Source organism: Theropithecus gelada, chromosome 1, assembly GCF_003255815.1.
Source record: "Theropithecus gelada isolate Dixy chromosome 1, Tgel_1.0, whole genome shotgun sequence".
NCBI lineage: Eukaryota > Metazoa > Chordata > Mammalia > Primates > Cercopithecidae > Theropithecus > Theropithecus gelada.
Genome location: NC_037668.1, coordinates 25,464,181 through 25,490,569, shown reverse-complemented (window position 1 = coordinate 25,490,569; position 26,389 = coordinate 25,464,181). Strand labels below are relative to the sequence as shown.

Here is a 26,389-nt window from a genome sequence, read left to right as displayed (position 1 = left end):
TGGGAGGATTAAATATGGTGACAACGCCTAATATTACATGGCCCGTATTCCACACTCAATCTTCCTTCCCTCTTCTTCCTTCTTTGTGGAGCTAGAAGATCACAATAATGAAAAGTGTCATGTGGGACATAGAAGAGGTTGCAGTCTGGGGTCTGCAGGGTTCAGCAGCCAGGCAGATTAGCCTTCTTGAGGAATCCTGACAGTAGGTAGAAGGGTATGATTATGTTAAATATTTACCCGCTAGGCCTAGTCTTATCTCCCGGGTGGGGATTTCAACACCTAGCCCTTTAAGCAGGTCCACCCATCCTAGAGAATCCACACCCTGGAACTCATTCTAAGTACAAAAAGACTCTTGCCTAAGATCACAAAGCCTGCCTCAACTTGATCCTTCTTTTCTCTTCTTTCTGAAATAGATCACTCTAGAGGTAGAATGGAAGCAAATTGCAGGGGCTGAGCACATTCACAGCTTCGGAATTTCTAGTATTAGGAAGAGCTGGGGTGGACGCTATGCAAAGGGACTTGGAGCAACATTTGCATACAACATAAGATTAAGAAAATGCAGCCAGGCACGGTGACTCACAGCTTAATCCCAGCACTTTGGGAGGCTGAGGCAGGAGGATCCCTTAAGGCCAAGAGTTTGAAACTAGCCTGGGCAACATAGCAAGACCCCTGTCTTCAAAAGTTAAACAATTGGCCGGGCGCGGTGGCTCACGCCTGTAATCCCAGCACTTTGGGAGGCCGAGGCGGGCGGATCACAAGGTCAGGAGATCGAGACTACGGTGAAACCCCGTCTCTACTAAAAATACAAAAAAATTAGCTGGGCGCGGTGGCGGGCGCCTGTAGTCCCAGCTACTCAGGAGGCTGAGGCAGGAGAATGGCGTGAACCCGGGAGGCGGAGCTTGCAGTGAGCCGAGATCGCGCCACTGCACTCCAGCCTGGGCGACAGCGTGAGACTCCGTCTCAAAAAAAAAAAAAAAAAAAAAAAAAAGTTAAACAATTAGCCAGGCATGGTGACACTTGCCTGTAAACAAGCTACTTGAGAGGCTGAGGCAGAAGGATCACTTGAGCCCAGGAGTTCGAGGCTGCAGTGAGCTACAATCAAACCACTGCCCTCCAGCCTGGGCAACAGAGTGAGACCCTGTCTCTAAAAAAAAAAAAAGAAAGTTCCATTTGTTCACAGCGGAGGTCAAGGTGGGGATGAGCAATGTGATGTAGAGGGGAGGAGGCTGGAGGCAGGGAGACCTGCAAGTAGGCTGTTGGAGAAACCCAGGTGAGACATGCCACACGTGTAAAGGTGAGGACAGCAGAGAAGGGGAAATGTTTAGGAGGTAGGATTTGAAAAACCTAATGAGCAAGTAGATATGGGAGGTAACTGAGGAATCTAGGAGATGCCAGGTTCCTGATAAGGTAACTTGGTGTGTGGTGGTGCTGTTCACTGATGCAGGGAGAGAAAAGGAAGATGATGTGTGATCAGTTTAGGGCCAGGGCCAGGACTTGAGTGCAGCTTTCTGATTTCAAATCTAGACCTCATTTATTTGTTCAACAACTTTTATTTGAGCATCCAGTGATACCAGGCACCATGCTACATGCCTTCCCTACGTTATTTCTCTCCTCCACCCCGCCTTAATTTTGTGTCTCTTCTTTTTACAGATGAGGTAAGAGAGGTTAAGTAACTTGACCAAAAGAGTACACAGTCGAGCTGGACTCATGCCTAGGTCTATCTGGCTCCCAAGTGTGTGCCTGTATCACGAGGCTACACTGCCAGGGACCCATGAAGCCGTTTGGGGTGCACAATTGCATCCAGGGAGGGTGCTGAGGGCTTGGGTAGGCACCCTCGGTCTGAGCCTGGCAGTGTGGTGTGGATGCTGACTAAGAGCGGGGTTGAGGTGTCTGGTTGTGCTGTGGTTGTGTGGCTTTGTGGAACTGTATGTGGTCAGCCTGCTGGGGCCTGAGTGCCCCGGGGCATGGAAAGGATGGGGCGAGGAGGCTGCTGACTTTGCTGCTTGCTGGGCTGGACTCTGGCCACCCTAAGGCGCTTAGGCTGCTGATAATAGCCCTGAGGGATTAGGGGCTTTGGCAGGCGGGGTCTGGGTTCCCCTGCTAGGGCCTCAAACACTGCTGAGGTTTTCAGGGAAACAATGCTCTATCAGGAGTACTCCCAGGAGCTCACACCTTCCCCTACAAAAAAAGCCCAGATCCTGTAAGAGTCCAGAGGAGACTACGTGCTGGCTCTTCACCTCCTTCCCCAACAATCCTGGATGCCGAGTGCAGTTCAGGGGGAAGGTTTTGTCCACCTGCTCTCCCCTTGGTTTCTCTTTGTGTAGACAGGGTCCCAGCTGTTGAACGGCAAGAGCGGTCAGAGGGGCTGAATGGAGGGACCTGTCCTGAATGACCCCAACCCCATCTGCATCTCTGTAGACCTCACACTCTCAGAGTAATTGGGAGAGACTGAGCCTGTTCTTACCTCTAAGAATTACCAGTGTGACCAGGGGATTGGGGCTTCCATGGGGTTCCTTCAGCACCCTTGATTCAGGGCTCCTCCCCCAGGACGAGTCCGGCTGCAGAAGGGGGCCTCTCTCCAGATTGAGGGTCTCCGGGTGGAAGACCAGGGCTGGTACGAGTGCCGCGTGTTCTTCCTGGACCAGCACATCCCTGAAGACGATTTTGCTAACGGCTCCTGGGTGCATCTGACAGTCAATTGTATGAGGCTGCGGGGCAGGTGGTGGAGAAGGACAGGGAGGAGGAGGATGGGGACCTCTGGCTGGTGGGAGAAAGGGGAAGAGGGAGTTCTATTTCTATCCCACAAACAACTCCGATGCCCCACCCTTCCTGAGAGTCCTTGTTTGCTCACTTAGTAGTTGCATCTCACCCCTCCCCCATACTCCTGCCCTTTTCAGTTCTTCAAATATAAATCCAATCAGTCTTCTAGGCTCTGTGTCAGGAACTCCCTCTTTCTCTTCCCTCCTGCTTCCCTGGCCAGGGAAGTGGGTGGGAGAGAGGGGGCTCTTGGGCCCTGAGTGAAACACAGCTTACATACACATAGCACTTTGTGTTTTCAAAATACCTTTTCACCCAGGCCCTTATTATTTCTGTCTCACTCCTAAGTAGGAAGGAGGTCATAATCATTCCCACTGCATAGGTGACGCTGGGTCATGCCACTGATTAGTGGCAGAGCAGAGTCTAGGACCCAGCCCTCCTCACTCCCAGAACAGTGCTCCTCCCGAGGGGACGTGGCTCTCCCCGCCGGCTCTGGACATCCAGCCTGGGTTCAACCCTAGGGCAGTGTGTGGGGGTGGGTTGATAGAATCCTCACTTGGCCCAGGTGCAGCAGACAGGGTGGCCCCGGGCTGAGCATTCCTATGAGGCGGGGCTGGTGGGTGGGCAGGGCAGCAGGCTGGAGCCCTGAGTCATCTCCCTGGCCCTCGGACACTGCTCTTTGCGCTGACAGCCCTTCTGGGGCCCCGATGCCTGTCTCCCTTGCAGCGCCTCCTCAATTCCAGGAGACACCTCCTGCTGTGTTGGAAGTGCAGGAACTGGAGCCTGTGACCCTGCGTTGTGTGGCCCGTGGCAGCCCCCTGCCTCGTGTGACGTGGAAGCTCCGAGGAAAGGACCTTGGCCAGGGCCAGGGCCAGGGCCAGGTGCAAGTGAGTCCTGGGGGTGGATAGAATGAGCCATATAGAGTGTGAAGGGAAGGTGGGGGCCTGGCAGTGGGGCCAGAGGACAGAGGAGGCAAAGGCCAGGCTGGAAGATGGGCCAGGAGAGGGGGTTGGCATTGTTTGCCCCGAGCCTGGGGTGCTGCCTCCCTCTGCTGGCCAGCCTCGGAAGTGCAGGATCTGAGGCTGGCAGGGGAAAGGACTCTTCCTCACCCACTCCTTCCCTAGGTGCAGAACGGGACACTGCGGATCCGCCGGGTAGAGCGAGGCAGCTCTGGGGTCTACACCTGCCAAGCCTCCAGCACTGAGGGCAGCGCCACCCACGCCACCCAGCTGCTAGTGCTAGGTGCTCTCTGGCGGGAGGGCTGGGCTCCAGGGTTACCTATGCAAGGGGGCTGTGACCTATGGCTGAATTGGTTCACAGCAAGATAGGAAGATCTGTGCCTGAGGGCAGGGCCCGTGGAAGCTGAGGGGGCTCCCAATGCAGGCTGTCGCTCTGAAACCAGCACCTTAATTTTAAAAGGCTCGGTAAGCAGACAAAGTGATCTTAGTGCCTAGTAGTGTGTTATAGTGGAAAGGACATGGGTGCTTGTTTTTAGGCTGTGAACCGGCTAACTCCTTGAGTCCCAGTTTCTTCATCTTTATAAAGAGACTCATGTCTACCTCTCAGGTCTGTTACAAGAATTTACTTAGGTCCAGCTGAGCCCAGTCACAGGCACATGGAATTCCTGGCCAAGATCCTTCCTTTAGAAGGGAAACTGAGAAGTAGAAGGCCTGGACTGCGCCTTCATAGAGCCTATTATCTTTGTGGGGAAGTGGGACTAATTGGGGAAACAGGGAAGTGTTGCTGTCCGTGGTACTGTAAGAAAGGCAGTGCCGGGTAATGGTTAAAGTGTCGTCTGTGGCATAAGGAAGCCTAATGGGAATGTTGCCTCTCCTGCTGTCCTTGGGCAATCACCTCACAATCTCTCTGCCTCTGAGCCTTCATTTCTTCATCCATAAAATGGAGACAATTCCCACCGCCAAGCTTTTGGTCAGGATTAAATGAGGTCGTGCAGGTAAAGTGCTTAGCACTCAGTGTCCTACATGCAGTCAGTGCTCTGTTGTGTCAGCTCGCATCATGACCTCTTCTTACTGACTGCTCATGCGGTACCGGCCCAGAGAGGGGAAGAAGTAGTGGAACTGTAGTAGCAGAGGTGCTTTTGCAGGAGGTATGTGGTGTGGCCAGGCCCTTGGGAGGGACATTCCAGACCGGGGGTGCAGGGAGCAAAGGCATGGAGATGGGGGACAGTCAGCTGCCCACACTGACCTGAAAGAGTTCATGAGGGCTGACATGGAAAGATGGCTGGCCAGGTAGGGAGGGTTTGGATCTCAGGGGTCCACACGGCTGGGTTTGAGCTTAGTGTAGTAGGAGCCAGGTGTTGTTGCATGTTCCTGAGCAGAAGTGTTCTGTGGCTCAAGGGGCTGTTTCTGTATGAATGGCGATTAGAGTGGCAGCCACAGGGGAGCCTGGAGTCAGGGGCTGCTGCAGCATCTTGAGGTGAGGTATTGGGCACCTGGGTTAGGGTCAGAGACAGAGAAGTAATTCAAGAGGTGACAAGTAGGGATACAAATGGTAAATGAGCAGAGTTAAACTGACTCCCCCAAACACACACACCATTCCTAGGCAGTGGAACCGCATGAATGGGGTTGCTCTTGATGGAACAGAGAGAATTTGGAAAGAGGAATGGGTCTCAGGGAGAGGATGAATTCTTGTTACATACAGGGGGAAGCTTCTGTTTCCGTTCCCCAAAGCCCGGTAACAACGAGCCCTAGGATTCCAGAGGGCAGAGCTGGGAAGGATTGCAGAGGTGACCTCAGGGTTCTGGGAAGACTGTGGGCTGAGGCCACCTTCCTCCCCTTATGCACCCCACAGGACCCCCAGTCATCGTGGTGCCCCCCAAGAACTGCACAGTCAATGCTTCCCAGGATGTTTCCTTGGCCTGCCACGCTGAGGCATACCCTGCTAATCTCACCTACAGCTGGTTCCAGGACAACACCAATGTCTTCCACATTAGGTGGGGTCACCCTCATTAGGAGGGTGGAGGTGGGGAATTCACAGTCTCTGAAGAGCCACTTGGCTGGGCAAGGCCTGGACCCCTCCTCACACATGCCACATTGCAGCCGCCTGCAGTCCCGGGTGCGGATTCTGGTGGACGGGAGCCTGCGGCTGCAGGCCACCCAGCCTGATGATGCCGGCTGCTACACCTGTGTGCCCAGCAATGGCCTCCTGCATCCACCCTCAGCCTCTGCCTACCTCACTGTGCTCTGTAAGCTCCTGACCCCAGCTTCTCCCACAGCCTGCTCCCTTCCCCTGGGCCAGGCCAAGCCCCTCTCCCCCAACTTGCCACTACTTTCCCCCAGACCCAGCCCAGGTGACAGCTATGCCTCCTGAGACGCCCCTGCCCATAGGCATGCCGGGGGTGATCCGCTGCCCGGTTCGTGCCAACCCCCCACTGCTCTTTGTCAGCTGGACCAAGGATGGAAAGGCCCTGCAGCTGGACAAGGTACAGGCTTGGGGCAGTACAGCTTGGTGTTATTCTGCTCAGGACAGCAGGGTGGAGTTAGCTCAGTTTAATTCAATTCTGTGACTGGGGACACATCTTTTGTGAATTTAATTTGTGTTATGAGACATGTTGCATAGGAGACTACTTAAAACCCCTAAGGAAAAATTTCCATGGTTTAAGGTGGTGGTTTTGTGTCTTCTTTGGGGAAAGAAGAGAGATGATCTCTGGGGAAAATGATGGCAAAGAGTCAAGTAGCAGAACTGAAGGTTCTTTCGTGTGATGATTGGGGAATTGTGTGTCCCGGGGAACACACACTTCTTACCAGGTGCTGTGTGGGATACTGGGTTGGGGGCAGAGGCAAGGAGGCATCCATCCTTCAAGTGGGCACTGCCTGGGCAGAGGACAGCAACACTGTCTGGAAGGCCACGGATGGAGCTCATGCCTTTCTTTTAGGGTGGTTGAGGCTAGACCAGCAACAGATTCTGGGACTCTGGTGATGGGCCTCAAAGAGGAGACAGTCATTCCCTTGCAGAAACCAGGGTCAAGAGGCAGGAAGTAGTACAGTGCGTTTATGGAATCATGTGTTATGGAATCATGGATCATCCAATTGGGTGGAAGCTGGAGTGCCTGTAGGGACATGAATGGTGCAGAGAAAGCTGGAAAGACAGGTTGGCATCAAAAGGCAGAACTGTGAATGCCAGGTTACCATTGCCTCATTCCAAGGCAATTGGGATCTTTTGTCTGCAGAGACTATACATTTTTTGAGGCCTAGTATTACCATCTTTTCATCGTAGTGTACCTGGGGCTTCTACAACAATAGTACTCAGTTTATCTTTGTTGACTGTTTAAGAAAAAAGTCTGCAGGCAGTTGGAGCTGCTGGAGTTTGTTGAGCATTGGTGTGATAGCATCAGAGCTGTGATCAGGGATTGAGCTTATCCAGTGGAATGTAGCAGGAGATACTGGACATAGGAAGAGGGGTTCTGAAGCTGCTGAAATGGCCAGGTGAGAGTTGTGGAGTCTGATTTAGAGAGGACGACATGAAGATGAATGGGCTCATGCCCCGACAAAAGGGACCTCTCAGGATGACTGGCTTAGGATTTCGCTGGGGGAGTGAGGGAACGTGCGGAGGCAGACTTCAGCAAGGAGGACGGTGGGCCCTTTAATAGAGAAATAGGAGCTGGTGTGGGGTGGAAGACGTTGAACTTCGTTGTGGAGTGCTGGGAAGGGAGCCAGGTGAAGTCCCAGCAGGCAGGAAGCCCCATGTAGCCCAACTCCAGGGGTGGCCATTCACAGTGTGTTTTCTGTGAGTGTTACCCCCGGAGTTGTGCAGTCACAGCCTCACACTATTGGGAGGGGTCCCTCTGTAGGCAGGAGAGAAAGGAAGCGCTGGAAGTCGGAGAGGGGTCAGGCCTAGACATGGAGCTGCTGGAGTCCTCTGCATAGCTGTGGGTTTCTCGTCCTGCCCCCTCTCTTGTACTGCCATCCCGGGCTTGTCTCTGCTGAGCTCCTCTCTCTAGCTGTCATCTCCTCTTCCTTCCAGTTCCCTGGCTGGTCCCAGGGCACAGAAGGCTCATTGATCATCGCCCTGGGGAACGAGGATGCCCTGGGAGAATACTCCTGCACCCCCTACAACAGTCTTGGTACCGCCGGGCCCTCCCCTGTGACCCGCGTGCTGCTCAAGGTTAGGCCGGGGGTGGGCGGGGGCCTGTGGTGACAGTGAGTCAGATGGCTGGAGATGGCGCTAAGGCCAGGCTGATGGGGGTGGGGCGGGGCAGACACATGGGGAGGGGTTTCCAAGTCTGTTTCCCATGGTGGCCACGGCAGCAGCTGCCTGATGCCATCCCAGAGGTTTCTGCAGAGGTGGTGCTTGGGAGGTGGGACATCAGTCACACACATCCAAAAGTAAGATATCCTGTCCATCCCAACTCTCACTAACCTTGACCGTGCTGCCTCCCTCTCTGGGGCTCTGGGAGGAAGAATGTTCTGCAGAAGTTTGTACATCACTGAGAGTCCTGCCTAAGCCTGCCAGCCCTTACTATGCCACCATTTCCCTCCAGCCCCTACCCACTGGGGAACAGACACAGAGCCACAGAAGAATTGAGAGATGGAGAGAGAATGAGGTGGAGACAGGCTTGGTGAGTGTTTAGCTAGGGGGAGTGAGAGAGAGTGAGGTGAGACATGGCATGACAGGAACACAGAGAGGGGGAGTAGCCAACCTTAGATGGTGATGTAAGAGAGGGCCCCTCCCAATGCCAGACCTGGCTTGCAGGCTCCCCCGGCTTTTATAGAGCGGCCCAAGGAAGAATATTTCCAAGAAGTAGGGCGGGAGCTGCTCATCCCCTGCTCCGCCCAAGGGGACCCTCCTCCTGTTGTCTCTTGGGCCAAGGTAAGGCTCCTGAGCCCGCTCTGCCTGTACCCGTGCCCACTTCACCCCTGCCTCTTGTGCCCCAGCCATTTTGTGGGAGGGAGGGTATGGGAAGGAGAGGGGTGTCAGAGGCAGGGTGGGGAGGAACTGGAGCTGCCTGGAGAGATGAGGGGCGCCCTTGGTGAGGGGTGGCTGCGTGTGTCCTCAGGGCTCACCAGTGGTTCTGTAGGTGGGCCGGGGGCTGCAAGGCCAGGCCCAGGTGGACAGCAACAGCAGTCTCATCCTGCGACCATTGACCAAGGAGGCCCACGGGCACTGGGAATGCAGTGCCAGCAATGCTGTGGCCCGAGTGGCTGCCTCCACCAACGTCTACGTGCTGGGTTAGTGGCTGGAGAGATGGCCAGGGGCTGGGAGAAATTACATGGGAATTGTTTTTGGAGGCCCAGAAAGGGGATCATGGGTGTGGGACCCCTGGGATGATGATGGGTGAAGGGCACTGGCCTTGGGACCCCTGCTACTCTTTACACTCCCTCAGGCCCTGACAACCATTCCTCCATTCCCCCCTGCCCAGGCACTAGCCCTCATGTTGTCACCAATGTGTCCGTGGTGCCTTTGCCTAAGGGTGCCAATGTCTCCTGGGAGCCTGGCTTTGATGGTGGCTATCTGCAGAGATTCAGTGTCTGGTACACGCCACTGTGAGTGACCTGCTCCTGCCATTTCTCTGCGCCAATCTTGCCTCCTTTCCTCTCCTCCTTGAACCTATCTGGCCTTCTGCCCTGTCTTCTGCCCCTCTCTCCTTCACCAGTCCTGGCTCTGCTTCCCTGTCTCCAGATTCTGAGTTCAGGGCCAAGGTCCTGAGACCTTGGATGGTTGAGCAGAGAGGAGTTGGTTAGATCTCTGGACCCCAGATCTTCTGGTCTACCTAGCTAACGAGGTACCCCCCGTGTCCTCATGTCTCCCAGGGCCAAGCGTCCTGACCGAATGCACCATGACTGGGTGTCCTTGGCAGTGCCTGTGGGGGCTGCTCACCTCCTAGTGCCAGGGCTGCAGCCCCACACTCAGTACCAGTTCAGCGTGCTGGCTCAGAACAAGCTGGGGAGTGGTCCCTTCAGCGAAATCGTCTTGTCTGCTCCTGAAGGTGAGAGGCTTGTAGTCCCAGAACAGCAGAGACAAGGATGGGGAAGGGCTGCTAGGAAAGTTAGGATATGGGAGGTTCTGGGTGGGAAGGGGCAGAGGTGCTGGCCAGCTTAGGGTCCAGAGGGGTGTGTGGAAGATGATTTGAGCTTGTCTTCAGGGGCTCTGGGAGAAGAGTTGGGCACTGGGGTCGTGGAAGGCCAGGGGAGGGGCGCTGGGAATCCTTGCTCTGACCTGCCTTTCTGTCCCCTGCAGGGCTTCCTACCACGCCAGCTGCACCCAGGCTTCCTCCAACAGAGATATCCCCTCCCCTGTCCCCTCCACGGGGTCTGGTGGCAGTGAGGACACCCCGGGGGGTACTCCTGCATTGGGATCCCCCAGAGCTGGTCCCTAAGAGACTGGATGGCTACGTCTTGGAAGGACGGCAAGGCTCCCAGGGCTGGGAGGTGCTGGACCCAGCTGTGGCAGGCACAGAAACAGAGCTGCTGGTACCAGGCCTCATCAAGGTATGTGCGAGAGGCAATACAGGGAGCAGCCTCCTAGGGCCTCTCCTGCATCCTTCTCCATTCCCCAAACCCTATCTTCTCATCTTGATTTGAGCTCTTCATCTCCGCATCCTACCTCACCCTTCCGTCCCACCTGCACAGTCTTTCCGCGCACCGCTGGGATGGGCGGTGCTGGGCCCTGACCTCCCTCCTGGCACTCCATCCCCATCGCAGGATGTTCTCTATGAGTTCCGCCTCGTGGCCTTCGCAGGCAGCTACGTCAGCGACCCCAGCAACACGGCCAACGTCTCCACTTCTGGTGAGCACCTGGCGTGAGGGAGGAGCCCCAGGGCTTGCGGGTAGTGGGGGGGCTCCGAGTCCACTGACCCTCCCTCGTGGCCCCCTGCCTAGGTCTGGAGGTCTACCCTTCGCGCACGCAGCTGCCGGGTCTCCTGCCCCAGCCTGTGTTGGCCGGCGTGGTGGGCGGGGTCTGCTTCCTAGGCGTGGCCGTCCTCGTGAGCATTCTGGCCGCCTGCCTCATGAACCGGCGCAGGGCTGCCCGCCGCCGCCGCAAGCGCCTCCGCCAAGGTAAGCCCCTCCACCCTCAGCCCTCCTCCTGCGCACTTGGGCCTAGCGCACCGAAAGGCCCCGCCCCTCCTTAAGCCCCTCCTACCTGGGGGAAAATCCTCGCTCCTGTGTGATCCAGGTGCATTCTCTTAGTCCTGCATCTGGTCCTGCCTACGCTTTTCCCACCCGGATGGGGTTGGGCGTCTGGTGTTGGGTGAGAGAGTCTGCGCCTGGAGGGCCTGGTTTTTTGCCTGTGTCACCTATTATTCTTGTGCCCTTCCAGATCCACCTCTTATCTTCTCTCCGACCGGGACATCAGCTGCACCGTAAGTGCCTCCACCTCCTTGGCTTTCTTCTGCTTTTCCATTGTACATGCCAGTATCCTCTGCTTCCTTTTTTGCATCTTTACTAGGGGGATGTTAGGGGTGGGAGAGGAACAAAAGTGGGAGAGGGTAAGAAGGGGTGTGCAGTGGCCCCAGCCTGAGGCCGGTCCAGTATGGCCTGTGCCTTCCCTCCACCCCTTCCACCTTGTTGGTCCTTTCCTCGCTTGTTCTCCCTAGCTCTGCTCTGTTCACCAAACCTCTCAAGGCCTGACGCTGGCTCCTGGGAGGGGGACCTGCCCCTACCACAGACCCTGATCTCCTGTCCTTCCCCAGCTCTGCTCTGGGCTCAGGCAGTCCTGACAGCGTGGCGAAGCTGAAGCTCCAGGGTTCCCCAGTTCCCAGCCTGCGCCAGAGTCTGCTCTGGGGGGATCCTGCCGGAACTCCCAGCCCCCACCCAGATCCTCCGCCTAGCCGGGGACCCTTACCCCTGGAGCCCATTTGCCGGGGCCCAGATGGGCGCTTTGTGATGGGGCCCACTGTGGCGGCCCCCCAGGAAAGGTCAGGCCCGGAGCAGGCAGAACCTCGGACTCCAGCCCAGTGTCTCGCCCGGTCCTTTGACTGTAGCAGCAGCAGCCCCAGTGGGGCGCCCCAGCCCCTCTGCATTGAAGACATCAGCCCTGTGGTGCCCCCTACAGCAGCTCCACCCAGTCCCTTGCCAGGTCCTGGACCCCTACTCCAGTACCTGAGCCTGCCCTTCTTCCGAGAGATGAATGTGGATGGGGACTGGCCCCCTCTTGAGGAGCCCAGCCCTGCTGCACCCCCAGATTACATGGATACCCGGCGCTGCCCCACCTCATCTTTCCTTCGTCCTCCAGACACCCCTCCTGTGTCCCCCAGGGAATCACTTCCTGGGGCTGTGGTAGGGGCTGGGGCCACTGCAGAACCCCCTTACACAGCCCTGGCTGACTGGACACTGAGGGAGCGGCTGCTGCCAGGCCTTCTCCCTGCTGCCCCTCGAGGCAGCCTCACCAGCCAGAGCAGCGGGCGAGGCAGCGCTTCGTTCCTGCGGCCCCCCTCCACAGCCCCCTCTGCTGGAGGCAGCTACCTCAGCCCTGCTCCAGGAGACACCAGCAGCTGGGCCAGTGGCCCTGAGAGATGGCCCCGAAGGGAGCATGTGGTGACAGTCAGCAAGAGGTGAGAGCAGTCCCTGCCCATCCCTACCTCTGCCTCAGTCCTGCCACAGACCTCACCCCTCTCCCAATACCCTGCGCCTTCTCTGCTCCACTCCCACCCTGGGAATGGGAAACCTTGTCTCCTTTTAGAAACTTTTGCTGAGGTCCAGGGATTTTTCAGGGGAAACCCATGGCCTAATGTGAGTTTGTGGTCCCTGAATTCAGACTTTTCTGAACAGCTTCTATTCCTCCACCCACACCATATGTTTGTCTTTTTTTATAGGAGGAACACATCTGTGGACGAGAACTATGAGTGGGACTCAGAATTCCCTGGGGACGTGGAATTGCTGGAGACGTTGCACCTGGGCTTGGCCAGCTCCCGGCTCAGACCTGAAGCTGAGCCAGAGCTAGGTGTGTGAGCCCCAGGGAAAGGCAGGCATCTCGGCCATGCTGTCCCACATCCCCCCTGCCACCTTAGGACCCATCTATTCCCAGTCAGATCCTGCCTCCCAGGCTCCTCTGCTCTAGACTGTGCCTTGCCCCCTTGGGCCATCTGTACTGGAAGGGCCTAACGAGCTTCACATCTGAACTCTTCACTCAGTGAACCTCAGGGCTTCTTCTCGTTGTCCTGCCCGCCTCTTGCAGGTGTGAAGACTCCAGAGGAGGGCTGCCTCCTGAACACTGCCCATGTTACTGGCCCTGAGGCCCGCTGTGCTGCCCTTCGGGAGGAATTCCTGGCCTTCCGCCGCCGCCGAGATGCTACTAGGGCTCGGCTACCAGCCTATCGACAGCCAGTCCCTCGCCCAGAACAGGCCACTCTGCTGTGAACACCCCTAATGTGAGGCTGGGAAAAGGCATATGGACCTGCAAAGGAGGCCCCCAACCAGACAGACCTAGCTTCAACCTAGGACACTGCCCCTGCCTGCCCCTTTGGTGCCCAGACCCTGATAGTGGATAGTGGTCCTGGGTCACCTTGGTATGGAATGTATGTGCTGACCCCCTAGGTGAGTCTGGGGATTGGAACAGGGATCTTAGGTCTGCCCCCCGCTCCGTGTGTGTGTGTGTGTGTGTGTGTGTGTGTGTGTGTGTGTGAAGTTTTTTACAGGTGAATAAAGTTTGAAAGATGTTTCTGTGTGTTGTCAGTCTTTGAGAGAGTGCCAGGAGAATCCCTGGACCCTTAAAGAAGAGGAGAATCTTATTGAATGAATGGAGGTGCATTCAGCATTCATTCAAGAAGCATTTATTGAGTGCTTACTGAGGCCAGCTACTAAAGGCCAGCCATTGAAGTAGATACTGAGAAAATAAGGTTCTTGAAGACATGCCTTTGTCCTTGAGTTCTTTCTAGTCAGTGAGGCAGACAAGTAAAGAAATAGTTGCCATATGATGTGATAAGTTCTGTGATAAAGCTATGTGTTGGTTATTGTGGTAGCACAAAGGAAGATGTTGCATTCAAGGCCACATTTAGTGAATGCTAATATCGTGTTCCGGGGCAAATGCCACATATTGGAGGGGAGTCCTCAGGACCCTCACAGATGGTGGTAATAATAATAGTAGTATTCACTATGTGCCAGGCACTGCTCTAAGCCCTATAGGTGGACTGTGTAGTTCTCTACAATTCTAGGAATTAGGTAGTACTATTAGCTCTGTTTTATAGACCAGGGAACTGAAGCATAGAATGCTTTAGTAATGTGCACAACAGTCACACAGCAGGTAAAGGTGGGGAGCCAGTCAAGGAAGGGAAACTATCCTAGGCAGAGGAATAGCCTTTGTAAAGGCACAGAAGAGTGAGAACGCTTGACAATCAGTGGGACTGGAATATAGGGCTGTGTAGGACTTGGGGAGGGAACAGAGAATAGAAAGGTGGGACGGGACTGGATATTGACATCCTGGAATCTCAGGTTCAAGGGAGGACTCTAACATGTGTGAAGAACTCCACCCAGGGTGACTCTGTTCAACTGAAGCCTGAAAGGGTGGGGGGCTTTCTCTCTATCCCTGAACTGTGCCATCCTCCACCCTCAGAGACAAAAGAACCCTGGCCAGCCTCCTCCCGCTGAGGGCTCCCTCTGTGATCCCTCCAGGATTTAGGAAGAGATACCAGGTCATAGAAAAGGAGATGAAAGGCAGGGAGAAGTCAGATCTGAACCCTGGGTCCCAACACCGAACACGCCCCTAGGGCCCTGGGCAAAGAGTGACCTCACTGTTAGTCCCTGCCCAGGCTTGAAGTAAGAGATGAGCAAGATCACGTGGGGGTGCTGTCCCGGCCTGCAAGTCCCAGTCCTGTCACACACTAGTCAGCTGGGGTCGGGGAAAGGCCTTCCTGTGCCTCCATTTACCTTGCCAGCCTCTAAACTAGGAGGCTTCTTCCCACATAAACACGCCCACAGTCTTCAGCTAACTTTCTAGGCAGCAAGTTTCCAACTGCGGCACAACTCTACGGGCTCCCGGTGGAGGCTGAGGTTCTCACGGGTGGAGACCACTGCAGCTGCCTTCGTAGATCCAGACTCCCCGAACCTTTAACCCTTGCTCTGGTCAACTGAACCTCTGTCTCAAGCAATCCTCCCGCCTTCTGCGCTGCGGCGCCTTTAAACCTTCTTGGCCCTTGCCCCGCCCCGGGTCCGCCCCGTCTGAGGCGGGACCCTCCTGAAAACCCCCGGCTGGGCAGGGCGCACCACTTGCAGCTGCAGCTCTTGCCTTGAGTGAGTGCGCCGCTCCCCAGCCCGCTTGAACGGTGAGCAGGTCGCAGGGACGGGGGTCGGGGGGATGTGCGTGGTCTGTAGAAACCAAGAAGCCAGCGCTTTTGACTTGTTCCAGCGAGCTCGGGGATCAAGGGCTGGCACCAGGCAAGGGTCCGGTGACTACTTTACCCCGCCCCGTGCTGTCAGATCCTGTCCCCAAGCCCTGACCCGACATTGTTGGACGATGAGGTCAGGCGAGGTTAGTCCATGCATAGACAGGGCGTCCGTCCGTCCGGAGCACGGACTCAGGGACTGAGCTCCACCCGCGGGCTCCATCGCCGAGTCCTCACTGGGGCGAGGGGAAAAAAGGGCGTCGGACATTAGCTGGCTGGCCCCGAGTGACCCCGGGTCGTGGCGCCGGCCCTGGGCCAGCTCGTGCTCCTGGGCTTTCCCGCGCGACCCTTCACTTCCTGGTTCCAGGAGCACGTGTGGGCACTGCGTGCCCTCTGAGTCCCCGAGGCCGCTCTTTTCATTCCTGTTCCTGCTAGCTTGCTATTCTGGGGACTCGAGGTCACGAGCTGGGGCTAGAGGACTCCGCATGGGTCGCACAGTGACCTTCTGTGAAGCTCCAGTCATCTCTGTGACGGTCCCCCGACCTCGGGGGTCTGGGTGCTGCAGCCCTGACTGCGCCCCGGGGTGCCCTGTCTGTGTGAGGTTGTGGGGGTGGTGGTGGCTGCTTTTACCCCATCCCGAGCGCCGCTGCCCCCACCGGGTGCCCCCTGCTGCTGGGAAACCCGGTGGTGGCCGCGGGCGGGCGGGCGGGCTGCCCAGACCACTGCGTCACCCCAACGGCGGGAGGGCGGTGGGTGACTCATCTGCTCTAACGGCCCAGGGTGTGGTCGTGGGGGTGGGGGGGGGGCGGCGGCTGGGAGGCCGGACCTGCAGGACCGGAAGTGGACTGCCGCCTCCCCCCACCCCCGCGCCCTGGGCCTCTTGGGGCTACCTGGAGCCGGTGTCTTGGGAGTTCTGTGAGCAGTTGGTATCTGTGGGGCAGGGAGAAACGGGGTGAGAGTGGGGATGGAGTGTGGGATCCGATGTAGAAGACCTGCGGCTGGGACGGGGGTCCCCCAGTGTTCTCTTTGACTCCAAAGCACCAGACAGCGATAGCTCTCTATCTCCAGCCCCCTCCCAGTTTCCCCTCCCTACTGCAAGGGGCAGACCTAAAACTGCAGAGGAGGCCAAGGCAGGGCGGGTCCAGTAGGACCCTACCATTCCAGAACCAACAAATAGGTTTTGTCCAACCGCAACTCCCTCCCTCACCCCAAGGCCTCTGCCCCTGACCCCCACCCCGGGATTGGCCCCAATCCTTTCTTCATTCCATCCCTTCTCCCTCCAGAATTTTCAGCTGTGGGTTCTCTAGCTCAGAACACTTTCCCTTCTCAGGGAATTTCTTCTCCTGAACGACTACTTCCCGAGTCCGCTTCTTCACCCCAACACGGGTAATTTCCTATCTTCCCCCCACATGCTGTTCATCCCCACTATAGCTGCCTCCTGGAGGAATCCCTTGCACCTGGTTACACCCGAGCACTGCTGGGACGATCCCACTTCTCCCGTGCTCACAGCCTCCTCACCTCAAAGTCTGTGTTGAGAGGGTGTTTCTGCCGGGAGCCCCCACCCAGCCTCCAACACTGTTTGGTATACAGAAGCCATGGCAACGGCCCCCACCTCATCCCCTCCTCCCACGCAAGCTTTGGAGCTTCCTGTTTGTGTAGCCTCAGCTTTCTCTTCTGCTCCTGACTCTCGGTGGTGAGGGGCTGCCCTACGGTGGTTCCCTTAATTGTGGGCCGCCCCCCATCCTTGCTGCTGCTTGTGGCACCTCGCTCTGTCAGCTGGTGCCCTCACTGTGCTGCTCTTTGAGAACAGTCCCTGCCCCAAATCTGAGTTGGGAAGTTCTCCTGTGTCCCATCTGCCCGGTGGATGGAGAGTCCCTTTGTCTTCCCAGTTAAACACCCTAGCCAAGAACCCTGAAGTCCTCCCCGCCCCCACCCATGTCCGCCTTTTCTTTGGCTTTGGCTTTGGTGAGGTAAGCTTCCAGCCTAGGGTCTGGGTGGGGCCGAGTGCCTGGCGTGGCCCCTCCCGTTTCCCGCCTATTGTATGTAACTCCAGGGTGAGGGTGAGCGTAGTTCTCACAGCTGGAGTAGCGCTAGGGTTTAGGTTGCTCGCTGCCAGCCTATCCCCCAGGTTGTTCAGCTATCACTTTCCTTTGGGGTCCCCAGCTCTGGGGGTCCCCCACACCTGTCTTCCAGCTGGGCATATCTCTTCTCACCCTGGTAGGCAACTTGCTTACTGTTTTCTTTATGGGAGGGCAGGGGCAGGTCCCCTGGGTGTCCCTAGGGTGGGCCTTCCCAGCTCCAGCAGCCGCAGCCCATCAGCTCCTGCCTGCCTGTGGGGTTGGGGAGGGGAAACAGCTGCTGGCCAGGCCTGGCCTGGTTGGAACTGCCCCTTCTCAGGACTCCGCCCTATGGCTCTGGCACCTCAGAGCTTGAGGGCAATGGCCCCAGAGTGGAGCAGATACACTGCAGCTGGAGGCCGCTACCCTGTCAGCTGTGTCCAGGCCCCAGAGTTGGGCGGTGGAGGGGGTTCCTCAGCATCCACTTTCCACCCAGTGGTGGGCCTGGGAGGCCAAGTTTGTCCTGCCTTGGGGGTTGGGGGGCACTGGAAGGGTCTGGCTTCAGGTCATTCTCTCTGCTCTTAACCCCAGTGTCTAGGTTAATCATTCTCCTGCCTTTTCTTTACCTGTGCCATGGTGATCCCCGAGCCTCAGGGAGAGGTTCCAGGAGAGAGGTCTGGAACTGGGCTGCGGAGAGGGGGCTTACTGGTGGTAGTAGCTCTTAGCCCCTTCCTCCTCCTACCTGTCTTCCAGCCATTCCCCTGTGCATCAGAGGTTAGAGGTTTCTGTGGTGGAGTGGCCGCTGGGGAGGGCGGGAATGCTTGTCTTGCTTTCTCGTCAGAACTCAGCCACTCCACCCCTCCTGCCTTCCCCCAGCTGATGGTGTGTGTGCCTGGTGCTGTGGGTCCGGGCCCAGACTGACATTTATCTGGCCCAGCTTTCGGGCTGGGGGAAGTAGAGGGGGCGGGTTGCTCTTAATGAGGTTTAAAAATAACTGATTTAGGGGAGGATCTGCCGGAAATGGGCAGCTTGATAAGCGGCCATGTTGGAGTCGGGACGGGAGGGACTGGCCTGAGACACAGCCTCTGCAGCTGAGAGGGGTTGAGGGTTTGAGGCAGGCTGGTCCCCTTGTCTTTCGCAGAGTCCTGAGGCCCACTGAGCGGGAGTGGTGGGATTGTTTAACCTGGATGTGTGGGAGAGGGGGAGCCAGAGTGACTCCATCCCTGAAGGCCAACCTGGCCTGGAGCCAGATGTGGTTAGAAGGGGTGGCTTTCTTTCCTCCCCTTGAACACAGATGCCTGCCCTGGGGGTCCCCTTTCGTGAGCAGCCTGACAGCTAGCTCTGTTTCGGAGAAGAGAGAAAAGCCAAACCAGGGTGGGGGTGGGACAGAAAATGGGGACCGTTCTCGGTTCTTGGCTCCCCTTGGCATCCGTAGCATGCCCGGGTCTTGCTCAGCCTCTGAGTGTCAGACCCAGGTGGTGACTGTTGGTTGGGAACACACTGCCACAGTGAGGTTGGCCAACTCAGGCCATTGGTCGGGAAACCACCCAGTTCTTGCTAATCAAGGTCCTCCAACGAAGTTAAAGAAAACCCACCTGTGTATTTCCCCGTCTTGCCTTCTCTTCCCAGGTTTCCCCAAAAATATCACCCAGAGCTCCTGTATTAGTTTCCTATTTCTGCTGTAACAAATTGCTACAAGCTTAGTGATTTAAAGCAACACAAATACAGCATCTTACAGTTCTACAGACTTCAACAGGGGTCTCACTGGCTAAAATGCAGGTGTTGGCAGGGCTGTGTTCCTTCTGGGGGTCTTGGGGCGAATCCATTTCCTTCCCTTTTCTGGCTTCTGGAGGCCACCTGCATTGCTTGGTTCATGGCCCTGTGTGACTCCAACTTCTGCTTCCATTTTTTGTTGTTGTTACTTCTCCCACTCTGACTCACCTGTCTCCCACTTTCAGTTAGTAAGGACCCTTGTGATTACACTGGGCTCATTTGGATGATCCAGGATAATCTCTCCATCTCGAGATCTTAGTCACATCCACGAAGTCCCTTTTTGTCATACGAGGTAACAGATCCACAGGTTCTGGGAATTACAACATGGACAACTTTTGGGGGGCTATGGTTCTGCCTATCATAGCTCCTAGAAGGGAAAGTAGAATTTGCTTTTATTGTCTGGTTTCTCGTAGGAAATTCATTTTGCTTGCTGAAATCCCTAAGGACCTATTCAGGCCTATCTCTTCCAGAAAGCCTTCCCCGGGCGGCTTCTGCCCATCTGCTTCTTGTAGCTGCTACAACATGTGATCTGAACTGTGCACTTCAGTATTTGTGTACAATCTTTACCTGTTCATATGTACTCACTGTGTCTCCCTGATGGCACTGTGGGCACTTGAGGACCAAGGGCTTCTATCTCTTTCACAATCCCTAGCACAAATAGTAGGTGCTCAGTTAAAATCCAGTGGTTTGCACCAACCTAGATGGTGTAAAAAAAAAAAAAAAAGGCAAAGAAAACCCAGAGGTTGAGGGAGGGTAGATCCAGCCAGTTTCCCAAGCTGTTCCACATTCCTCCTCCTCTCCCCAAATCATTCTCTTTCCCAGGGCTATAAAGAGCAGGGTTGCATTTGTTAACAGTTCTGGGCCTCATCCTTGGGGCTCACCCTGGGGGGAAATGGTGTGTATCCCTGCAGGCAGAATTCCTGAATTCCCTACTCTCCAGGCTGCAAGGTGTTGACCAAAGGCCTGGGTGTGTCCTCTCTCTAGCACCACCACGCACTGGAATGGCTAACAGGGGACCTGCATATGGCCTGAGCCGGGAGGTGCAGCAGAAGATTGAGAAACAGTATGATGCAGATCTGGAGCAGATCCTGATCCAGTGGATCACCACCCAGTGCCGAAAGGATGTGGGCCGGCCCCAGCCTGGACGCGAGAACTTCCAGAACTGGCTCAAGGATGGCACGGTGAGAGCCGGGCCCTACTGGCTTGGAAGTGCAGGGAGAGCAGGACTAGGTCCAGTGGACTGGGGATTGTTTAACCTGAAGAGGGGAAGACTGAGGGCACACATGTCCCAGCCTCTTCCTCAGCCTGAAGATCTTTGTCAAGGATGTGAGAGGGCCCATGCTTCCCTCCCTTCCCGTGGAGTGGAGGGTAAGGGTGAATGTGTCTCCCAGGCAGTGGAAGGCTGAGGTGACACTGAGGAAGAAAATATCTCTAAGGAAAGAACTGTGGGAGGGTGTATTAGCAAGGAAAGAGTAAACACTGGCTTTTCACTCTGGGCTCGGAGGCAGGAGGCTGGCAAGAAGGACTGTGAGGCTTACTCTAGTGAAAGAGTCCAAGCTGTCTTCAGGCAAGACACGAGACTCTCTGGTTCATTGTCTCTGGTTCTGAGGGTGGTGCATGCTAAGCTGCTGTAGGTAGGCGTATTCTCACCTTTCCACCTCTGCTGTCCTCATCCAGGTGCTATGTGAGCTCATTAATGCACTGTACCCCGAGGGGCAGGCCCCAGTAAAGAAGATCCAGGCCTCCACCATGGCCTTCAAGCAGATGGAGCAGATCTCTCAGTTCCTGCAAGCAGCTGAGCGCTATGGCATTAACACCACCGACATCTTCCAAACTGTGGACCTCTGGGAAGGTGGGACAGGGCCAGGGGCTGGCTCCTGTCATCCAGGAGGCCAGAGATTGGGCTGGGCCCTCTTGACCAGGGAGAAGGGACTATTTTCTGGCTCCCTGAAGAGAAAGAGGGGTGTGTTTGTGTTCCATGGAACACTTGGTCATATTGGGGGCTGGATTGGAGAAGGGTATGGAAATGAAGAGTAAAAGTAATTAGGAAGCCAGGCCTGCTGACTTAGCAATAGAGGTGGAATCCTGGCATCTAGAACACTGTGGAGGCTGACATATTCCCATTCTCCTTCCCAGGAAAGAACATGGCCTGTGTGCAGCGGACGCTGATGAATCTGGGTGGGCTGGCAGTAGCGCGGGATGATGGACTCTTCTCTGGGGATCCCAATTGGTTCCCTAAGTAAGTATTGCTGGGACAGCCGCAGGGTCCAGCAGGTGCATCGTTTCTGCCCAGTCCTGTCCCTGGGAAATAACTAATCTCAGTAGCAGCTGGCCCTTTACAAAGCACTTTCAGAAAATTCCTCATCTCACTTAATCCTCACAACACCCTCTGGGATGGCAAGTGACTGTCCCTTTGGAAACATGAGGAAGTGGCCTCAGAGAGCTTATGGCTCTCGAGGGCAGAGCTGGCACCAGCCCTTGAGCCAACAGCAAAGCCTGTGTTCTGTCCAGGGAAGGGATTTACTAGGGCAGCCTGTGATCTCCTCTAACCACCACTCCCTTACCACCCAGGAAATCCAAGGAGAATCCTCGGAACTTTTCGGACAACCAGCTGCAAGAGGGCAAGAACGTGATCGGGTTACAGATGGGCACCAACCGCGGGGCATCTCAGGCAGGCATGACTGGCTACGGGATGCCACGCCAGATCCTCTGATCCCACCCCAGGCCTTGCCCCTGCCCTCCCACGAATGGTTAATATATATGTAGATATATATTTTAGCAGTGACATTCCCAGAGAGCCCCTGAGCTCTCAAGCTCCCTTCTGTCAGGGTAGGGGGTTCAGCCTGTCCTGTCACCTCTGAGGTGCCTGTTGGCAGCCTCTCCCCTGTGCTTACTAATACATTCCCTTCCCCGTACCCATCAAAACTGGACCAACTGGCCTCCTCTTTTCCCCTGGGACCAAAATTTAGGGCCCTTAGTCCCTGACTGCCAGGCCTCTCCTCTTTCCCCCTGGCCTGTTCTGTCTCTGAACTCTGTGCCCTCCGTTCATTCCATGGCTGGGAGTCAGTGGTGCTGCCTCTGCCATCTGATGCTGGACTGGCCTTGCTTCTACAAGCATGCTTCTCCCACAGCTGTGGCTGCAGGAACTTAATTTATAGGGAGGAGCCTGTGGCAGCTGCTGCCTCGGCCACAGCTGCACTGACTGTGCTCACCACACATCTGGGGCAGCCTTCCCTGGCAGGGGCCCTCGTGGCTTCTCATTTTCCATTCCCTTCACTGTGGCTAAGGGGTGGGGTGAGGGGACGGAGAGGGAGGGCTGCCTACCATGGTCTGGGGCTTGAGGAAGATGAGTTTGTTGATTTAAATAAAGAATGTGTCATTTTTGAATGGACTCTGGCTGTGTCTGGGGCCACTGTGCCACTGTGGGGAAGGGAGGAATACTGGGCAAAATGCAGTGAGTGATGCAGGAAGGAGGGCAGAGGTGAGAGGTTGCAGTGGTAACTCCTGTCTTCAGTTTCCTCCCCATCCTCATTCTCACTTGGTTTAGGGGAGGGGAGGTTGGAATTGAGAGGGGACAGGACCTCACAGCTGAATGCAGACTGCGTAGGCAGTGCCCACAAGGAGGTAAGGCCCTTTCTAGTCAATGGAATTGCGTAATCCTGCCTGCTGCCTTTGGCTGGGTCTGCCTCTACAGCCGGAACAGCTTCTCAGTCACTAGGAGGGTGGGGCTGGCTGCTGGCACAGCCATGAGTCCTGGCAAGTGAAGCTGTCTCCAGGTGAGAGGCCCCTCAGACAGGCTTGGGGCGAGGTGGTCTGTGTTGGAGTTGGCCAGACCCATGTAGGGGCTGAGGGTAGGGGTTGCAGTGGTGAGGAAAGGTGGAAAGCTGGGGAATGAGCAGGAGTGAGTTGGTGGTGGTGGCTGGAGGGAAGAAGCCTTGTTGATTGATCCTAAGCACCTGTGAACTAAGTGCCCGGGAGAGACTAGCAGCAGAACTTCCTTTCTAGGTGGGTGGCCTTGGGCCATGATAATCAGTTTTGGGTCAGGTTGTCTCCAGCACCTATCCTTGACTGAGGCATGAGTGTTCTACCCATAGTTTCTTTTTTTCTTTTCGTTCTTTTTTTTTTTTTTTGAGACAGAGTCTGGCTTTGTCACCCAGGCTGGAGTGCAGTGGCATGATCGCTCTTGTCGCCCAGGCTGGAGTGCAATGGCGCAATCTCAGCTCACTGCAACCTCCGCCTCCTGGGTTCAAGCGATTCTCCTGCCTCAGCCTCCTGAGTAAGTAGGATTACAGGCATGCGCCACCACGCCTGGCTAATTTTTTTGTATTTTTAGTAGAGACGGGGTTTCTCCATGTTGGTCAAGCTGGTCTTGAACTCGCAACCTCAGGTGATCCGCCTGCCTCGGCCTCCCAAAGTGCTGGGCTTACAGGTGTGAGCCACCGTGCCTGGCTATTTTTTGTATTTTTAATAGAGATGGGGTTTCACCATGTTGGCCAGGCTGGTCTTGAACCCCTGACTTCAAGCCATCTGCCTGACCTCATGGCTCTGCCTTGCCAACACCGCAGCCTCCCAAAGTGCTGGGAGCCCCACCCATAGTTTCTAACTACTAGGTGTTACCTTTACCCCAACGCTTCCCAATCAGACCCTGTGTCTCCCCGGGGGGAATTTGAGGGACCCTGGACCAGTCTGACATTAGGTTCCAGCGCCATCAGCCTCACCCAGGGGCCTGGCCTTCCTTGCCCCCTCCCCTTTTCTACTTGAGGGTATCTGTCTCCCTAGGAGGAGAAAGCCACAGCCCGGTACCTGAGGGAAACAGGTTTGTAACCAGAGCTTTTGTTCTCTCCCCTTTTGTTACCCTGCTTCTCTGAGACTCCCTCTTCCAAGAAGCACCCACTAGGGGACAGGCCCCATGCCAATGCTTCATAGCCATGGCTCTCAGCCTTATCCCCACACCACACTTAGCCTTGCCACCTAGAGAGGCCTTGCCAGCCTCTCTCATACCTCGGGAGAGACTATTTGCTTGCTTGCTGCATTCCCACAGGCTATGGCACAGATAAGATAGGCTGCAGCCTATGGGCAAAATTCCCAGGGGATTAGATCCTTTATCTCCCATTCAGGAAGGCTTTGTGGAATGTTAGTGAGGGAGAGTGATGTCATTGCAGAGAAAACATTGAATTCGCTATTTATACTAAAACAACAAGCCGTTTGCCACCTTCCCTGGTTTAACTATTTATAGCTATAAATTATTGGCCACACGCCTCGCAACTCTGAGAAATGCCTTTTGTTTGTCACAGTGCCAGCACTGAGAACCACTGCCTTCTCCCAGAAGATTCTCACAAACGCCCAGGAGGTGGATATTACTGTAATGTGTTCCCCATTTTGTCCTTAGATGAGGATACTGGTCTCAGAAGGGCCAAGGAACACAAAGCAATTAAGGGAGAAGCAGGGATTTGCATCCAATCAACCCGGCTTCGAATCTGGCTGAGCCTGTGCACTTGTAGGCTCAGCAAGAAGCGAAGCTGTCAAGGGACTAGGGGACAGAGGTGGTGGTGGGTGGCAGGGCGGTGCTCCTCATCTGTAAGCTGAAGATGGTAATTCCTCCCTCATGAAGTTGCCGTGAGGCTTAGATGAGCGCTGGAAAGCAACTTGCATGGGGAATGCTAGCACATAGTGCCAGGAAATGGAAGTGTGGGGAATAAAAGGTAGAATATTTGTGTGTGGACCCTGGGCTGAGAGGGAGCTGATGTCCAGCAGTTTCACGCCCTTCACCACTGTCCTGTTGAACACGGGCAAAGATGCTTTGAGTAGCCCTATCCCCACTACCTGGAACAGCTTATTTTCAAGGGTGACACCAACTGTATTTGAGAGGTGCTCAGTCATTGGGCTCACCTTTCTTCTGGCTGCACCCACCACCACCCAAGCCTTGTAAGGAATCTTAGTGTCCCCTTAATCCATCTAACTGCAGAGTCAGTTGCTTCCTTGTGGAGCTGGCCTCCACTGGCATCGCAACATTTTCCAGCTTGTTCGTCTGTCTGCTTTTTAGCATTTTGTCTCACCTGAGGTTACAATTTCATCCCTAACTTGGCTTCTCTCATCTCTGACCCCACTTCGGGCCCCTGAGCCCAGACTAGGCACCAGCCTGTGTATGATTCTGCCTTTTCTTGCCATCTCCTAACACCTTATTCTGTGTGGCTCTCTACAGTGGTGTCTCTCTCTCTTTTTTTTTTTCTTACATTTTTCTTTCTTTTATTATTATTATTATTATTATTATACTTTAAGTTCTAGGGTACCTGTGCACAACGTGCAGGTTTGTTACATATGTATACATGTGCCATGTTGGTTTGCTGCACCCACCAACTCGTCATTTACATTAGGTGTTTCTCCTAACACTATCCCTCCCCCAGCCCCCAACCCCCTCAACAGGCCCCGGTATGTGATCTTTCCCTCCCTGTGTCCATGTGTTCTCATTGTTCAACTCTTTCTTTCTTTCTTTTTTTTTTATTTTAATTCTGGGATACATGTGCTGAACATGCAGGTATACGTGTGCCATGGTGGTTTGCTGCACCTATCAACCCATTACCTAGGTTTTAAGCCCCGCATACATTAACTATTTGTCCTGATGCTCTCCCTCCCCTCACCGCAGCCTTTCCCTGACCACAGGCCCTGGTGTGTGTTGTTCTCCTCCCTGTGTCTATGTGTTTTCATTGTTCAACTCCCTACAGAGGTGTCTCCTAACACTCTGCACTTGCAGGGCTGCTCCTGCTGCCTGGAACAATCTCCTTCCAGGTCCCACCCTCACTTGCTCCTTTATCTCCTTCAGGTTTTTGTTCAGACATAATCTTGCCTGATCACCTCATTTAAAACTGCACACGTCACTCTCAGCCTGGACCCCATGCTCCATTCCTGCTTTCTTTTATCACCACCTGACACCCAATATATTTTACTTATTTATTTTCTGTCCCCACCCATAGAATGTACACTACACAAAGGCAGGCTTTTGTTGGTTTTGCTCATGTAGAATAGTGGTTGGCATGTTGTAGGTGCTGGATAAATATTTGCTGAATGAATGAGTGAGCATGACACCACCCTTATGCTCCTCAGCCCCCTGGCTTGGCAACACAGTGCCCAGCCAGCCCAAGGGCCTAGCAACCCAGCCTGTCATCAGATCTGAGATACAGCCCAGCTCATCTGTCCACTTCCAATGCTTCCGGATTATTCACTTACAAAAAATAAACACCCAAGAAGCTGCATTTCCTACAGACAGAGGAGAGGAGGTTGCAGGGTGGATTGCATGCTCTGGACGAATGGAAGGTGATTTGAGGATTTGGGGGAAAAAGAACGAACGGGAGGAGGGCAGGAGAAGAGGCAGGAGCCAGCTTCGATTCATTTGCTCCTTGCCTTCAGACTGGAAGTGGAAAATCACTGTGGAGGTGGAGGGAAAGTGGGCTTGGCCCATGGTGGCCAATGGAAAGGAGAGCTGGGAAGGGAGGCAGAGAAGAGGAGGAAGAGGGGGAGAAGGAAGAAG

General features: G+C 55.2%; 2 protein-coding genes across 10 annotated transcripts in view; both read left to right on the top strand.

Annotated features, from left to right (window-relative positions):
* The window catches only part of IGSF9 (immunoglobulin superfamily member 9), an 18,887-nt gene extending 5,515 nt beyond the window's left edge, over positions 1-13,372 (top strand). The window contains exons 4-21 of one of the 4 annotated variants that reach the window (XM_025394738.1): positions 2,548-2,700; positions 3,484-3,644; positions 3,882-3,999; positions 5,569-5,710; positions 5,817-5,962; positions 6,105-6,199; positions 7,741-7,881; positions 8,470-8,586; positions 8,795-8,945; positions 9,137-9,260; positions 9,528-9,703; positions 9,955-10,205; positions 10,419-10,503; positions 10,596-10,772; positions 11,035-11,077; positions 11,408-12,268; positions 12,530-12,657; positions 12,892-13,372. In XM_025394738.1, coding sequence (XP_025250523.1) covers positions 2,548-2,700; positions 3,484-3,644; positions 3,882-3,999; positions 5,569-5,710; positions 5,817-5,962; positions 6,105-6,199; positions 7,741-7,881; positions 8,470-8,586; positions 8,795-8,945; positions 9,137-9,260; positions 9,528-9,703; positions 9,955-10,205; positions 10,419-10,503; positions 10,596-10,772; positions 11,035-11,077; positions 11,408-12,268; positions 12,530-12,657; positions 12,892-13,073 — 3,251 coding nt within the window. In that variant the 3' untranslated portion in view covers positions 13,074-13,372. Of the gene's footprint in view, positions 1-2,547; positions 2,701-3,483; positions 3,645-3,881; positions 4,000-5,568; positions 5,711-5,816; positions 5,963-6,056; positions 6,200-7,740; positions 7,882-8,469; positions 8,587-8,794; positions 8,946-9,136; positions 9,261-9,527; positions 9,704-9,954; positions 10,206-10,418; positions 10,504-10,595; positions 10,773-11,034; positions 11,078-11,407; positions 12,269-12,529; positions 12,658-12,891 lie in introns of all 4 variants that reach the window. The other 3 variants (XM_025394720.1, XM_025394749.1, XM_025394728.1) reach the window with 3 other exon arrangements.
* On the top strand, positions 3,513-26,389 carry TAGLN2 (transgelin 2). Of its 6 annotated transcripts, none has more exons than XM_025394838.1 (7): positions 14,922-14,974; positions 15,354-15,356; positions 15,753-15,760; positions 19,849-20,045; positions 20,542-20,716; positions 21,001-21,103; positions 21,436-22,255. In XM_025394838.1, exons 4-7 carry the CDS (start codon positions 19,866-19,868, stop codon positions 21,575-21,577), a joined length of 600 nt encoding a protein of 199 aa, XP_025250623.1. In that variant the 5' UTR covers positions 14,922-14,974; positions 15,354-15,356; positions 15,753-15,760; positions 19,849-19,865; the 3' UTR covers positions 21,578-22,255. The 6 variants fall into 6 exon arrangements, 5 of the variants coding, with proteins under 5 accessions (XP_025250632.1, XP_025250600.1, XP_025250608.1 ...); XM_025394831.1 differs by lacking the exon at positions 15,753-15,760 and adding an exon at positions 17,536-17,543 and having other exon boundaries at positions 14,934-14,974; XM_025394847.1 differs by lacking the exons at positions 14,922-14,974; positions 15,354-15,356; positions 15,753-15,760 and adding exons at positions 3,513-3,517; positions 5,608-5,610 and having other exon boundaries at positions 19,862-20,045.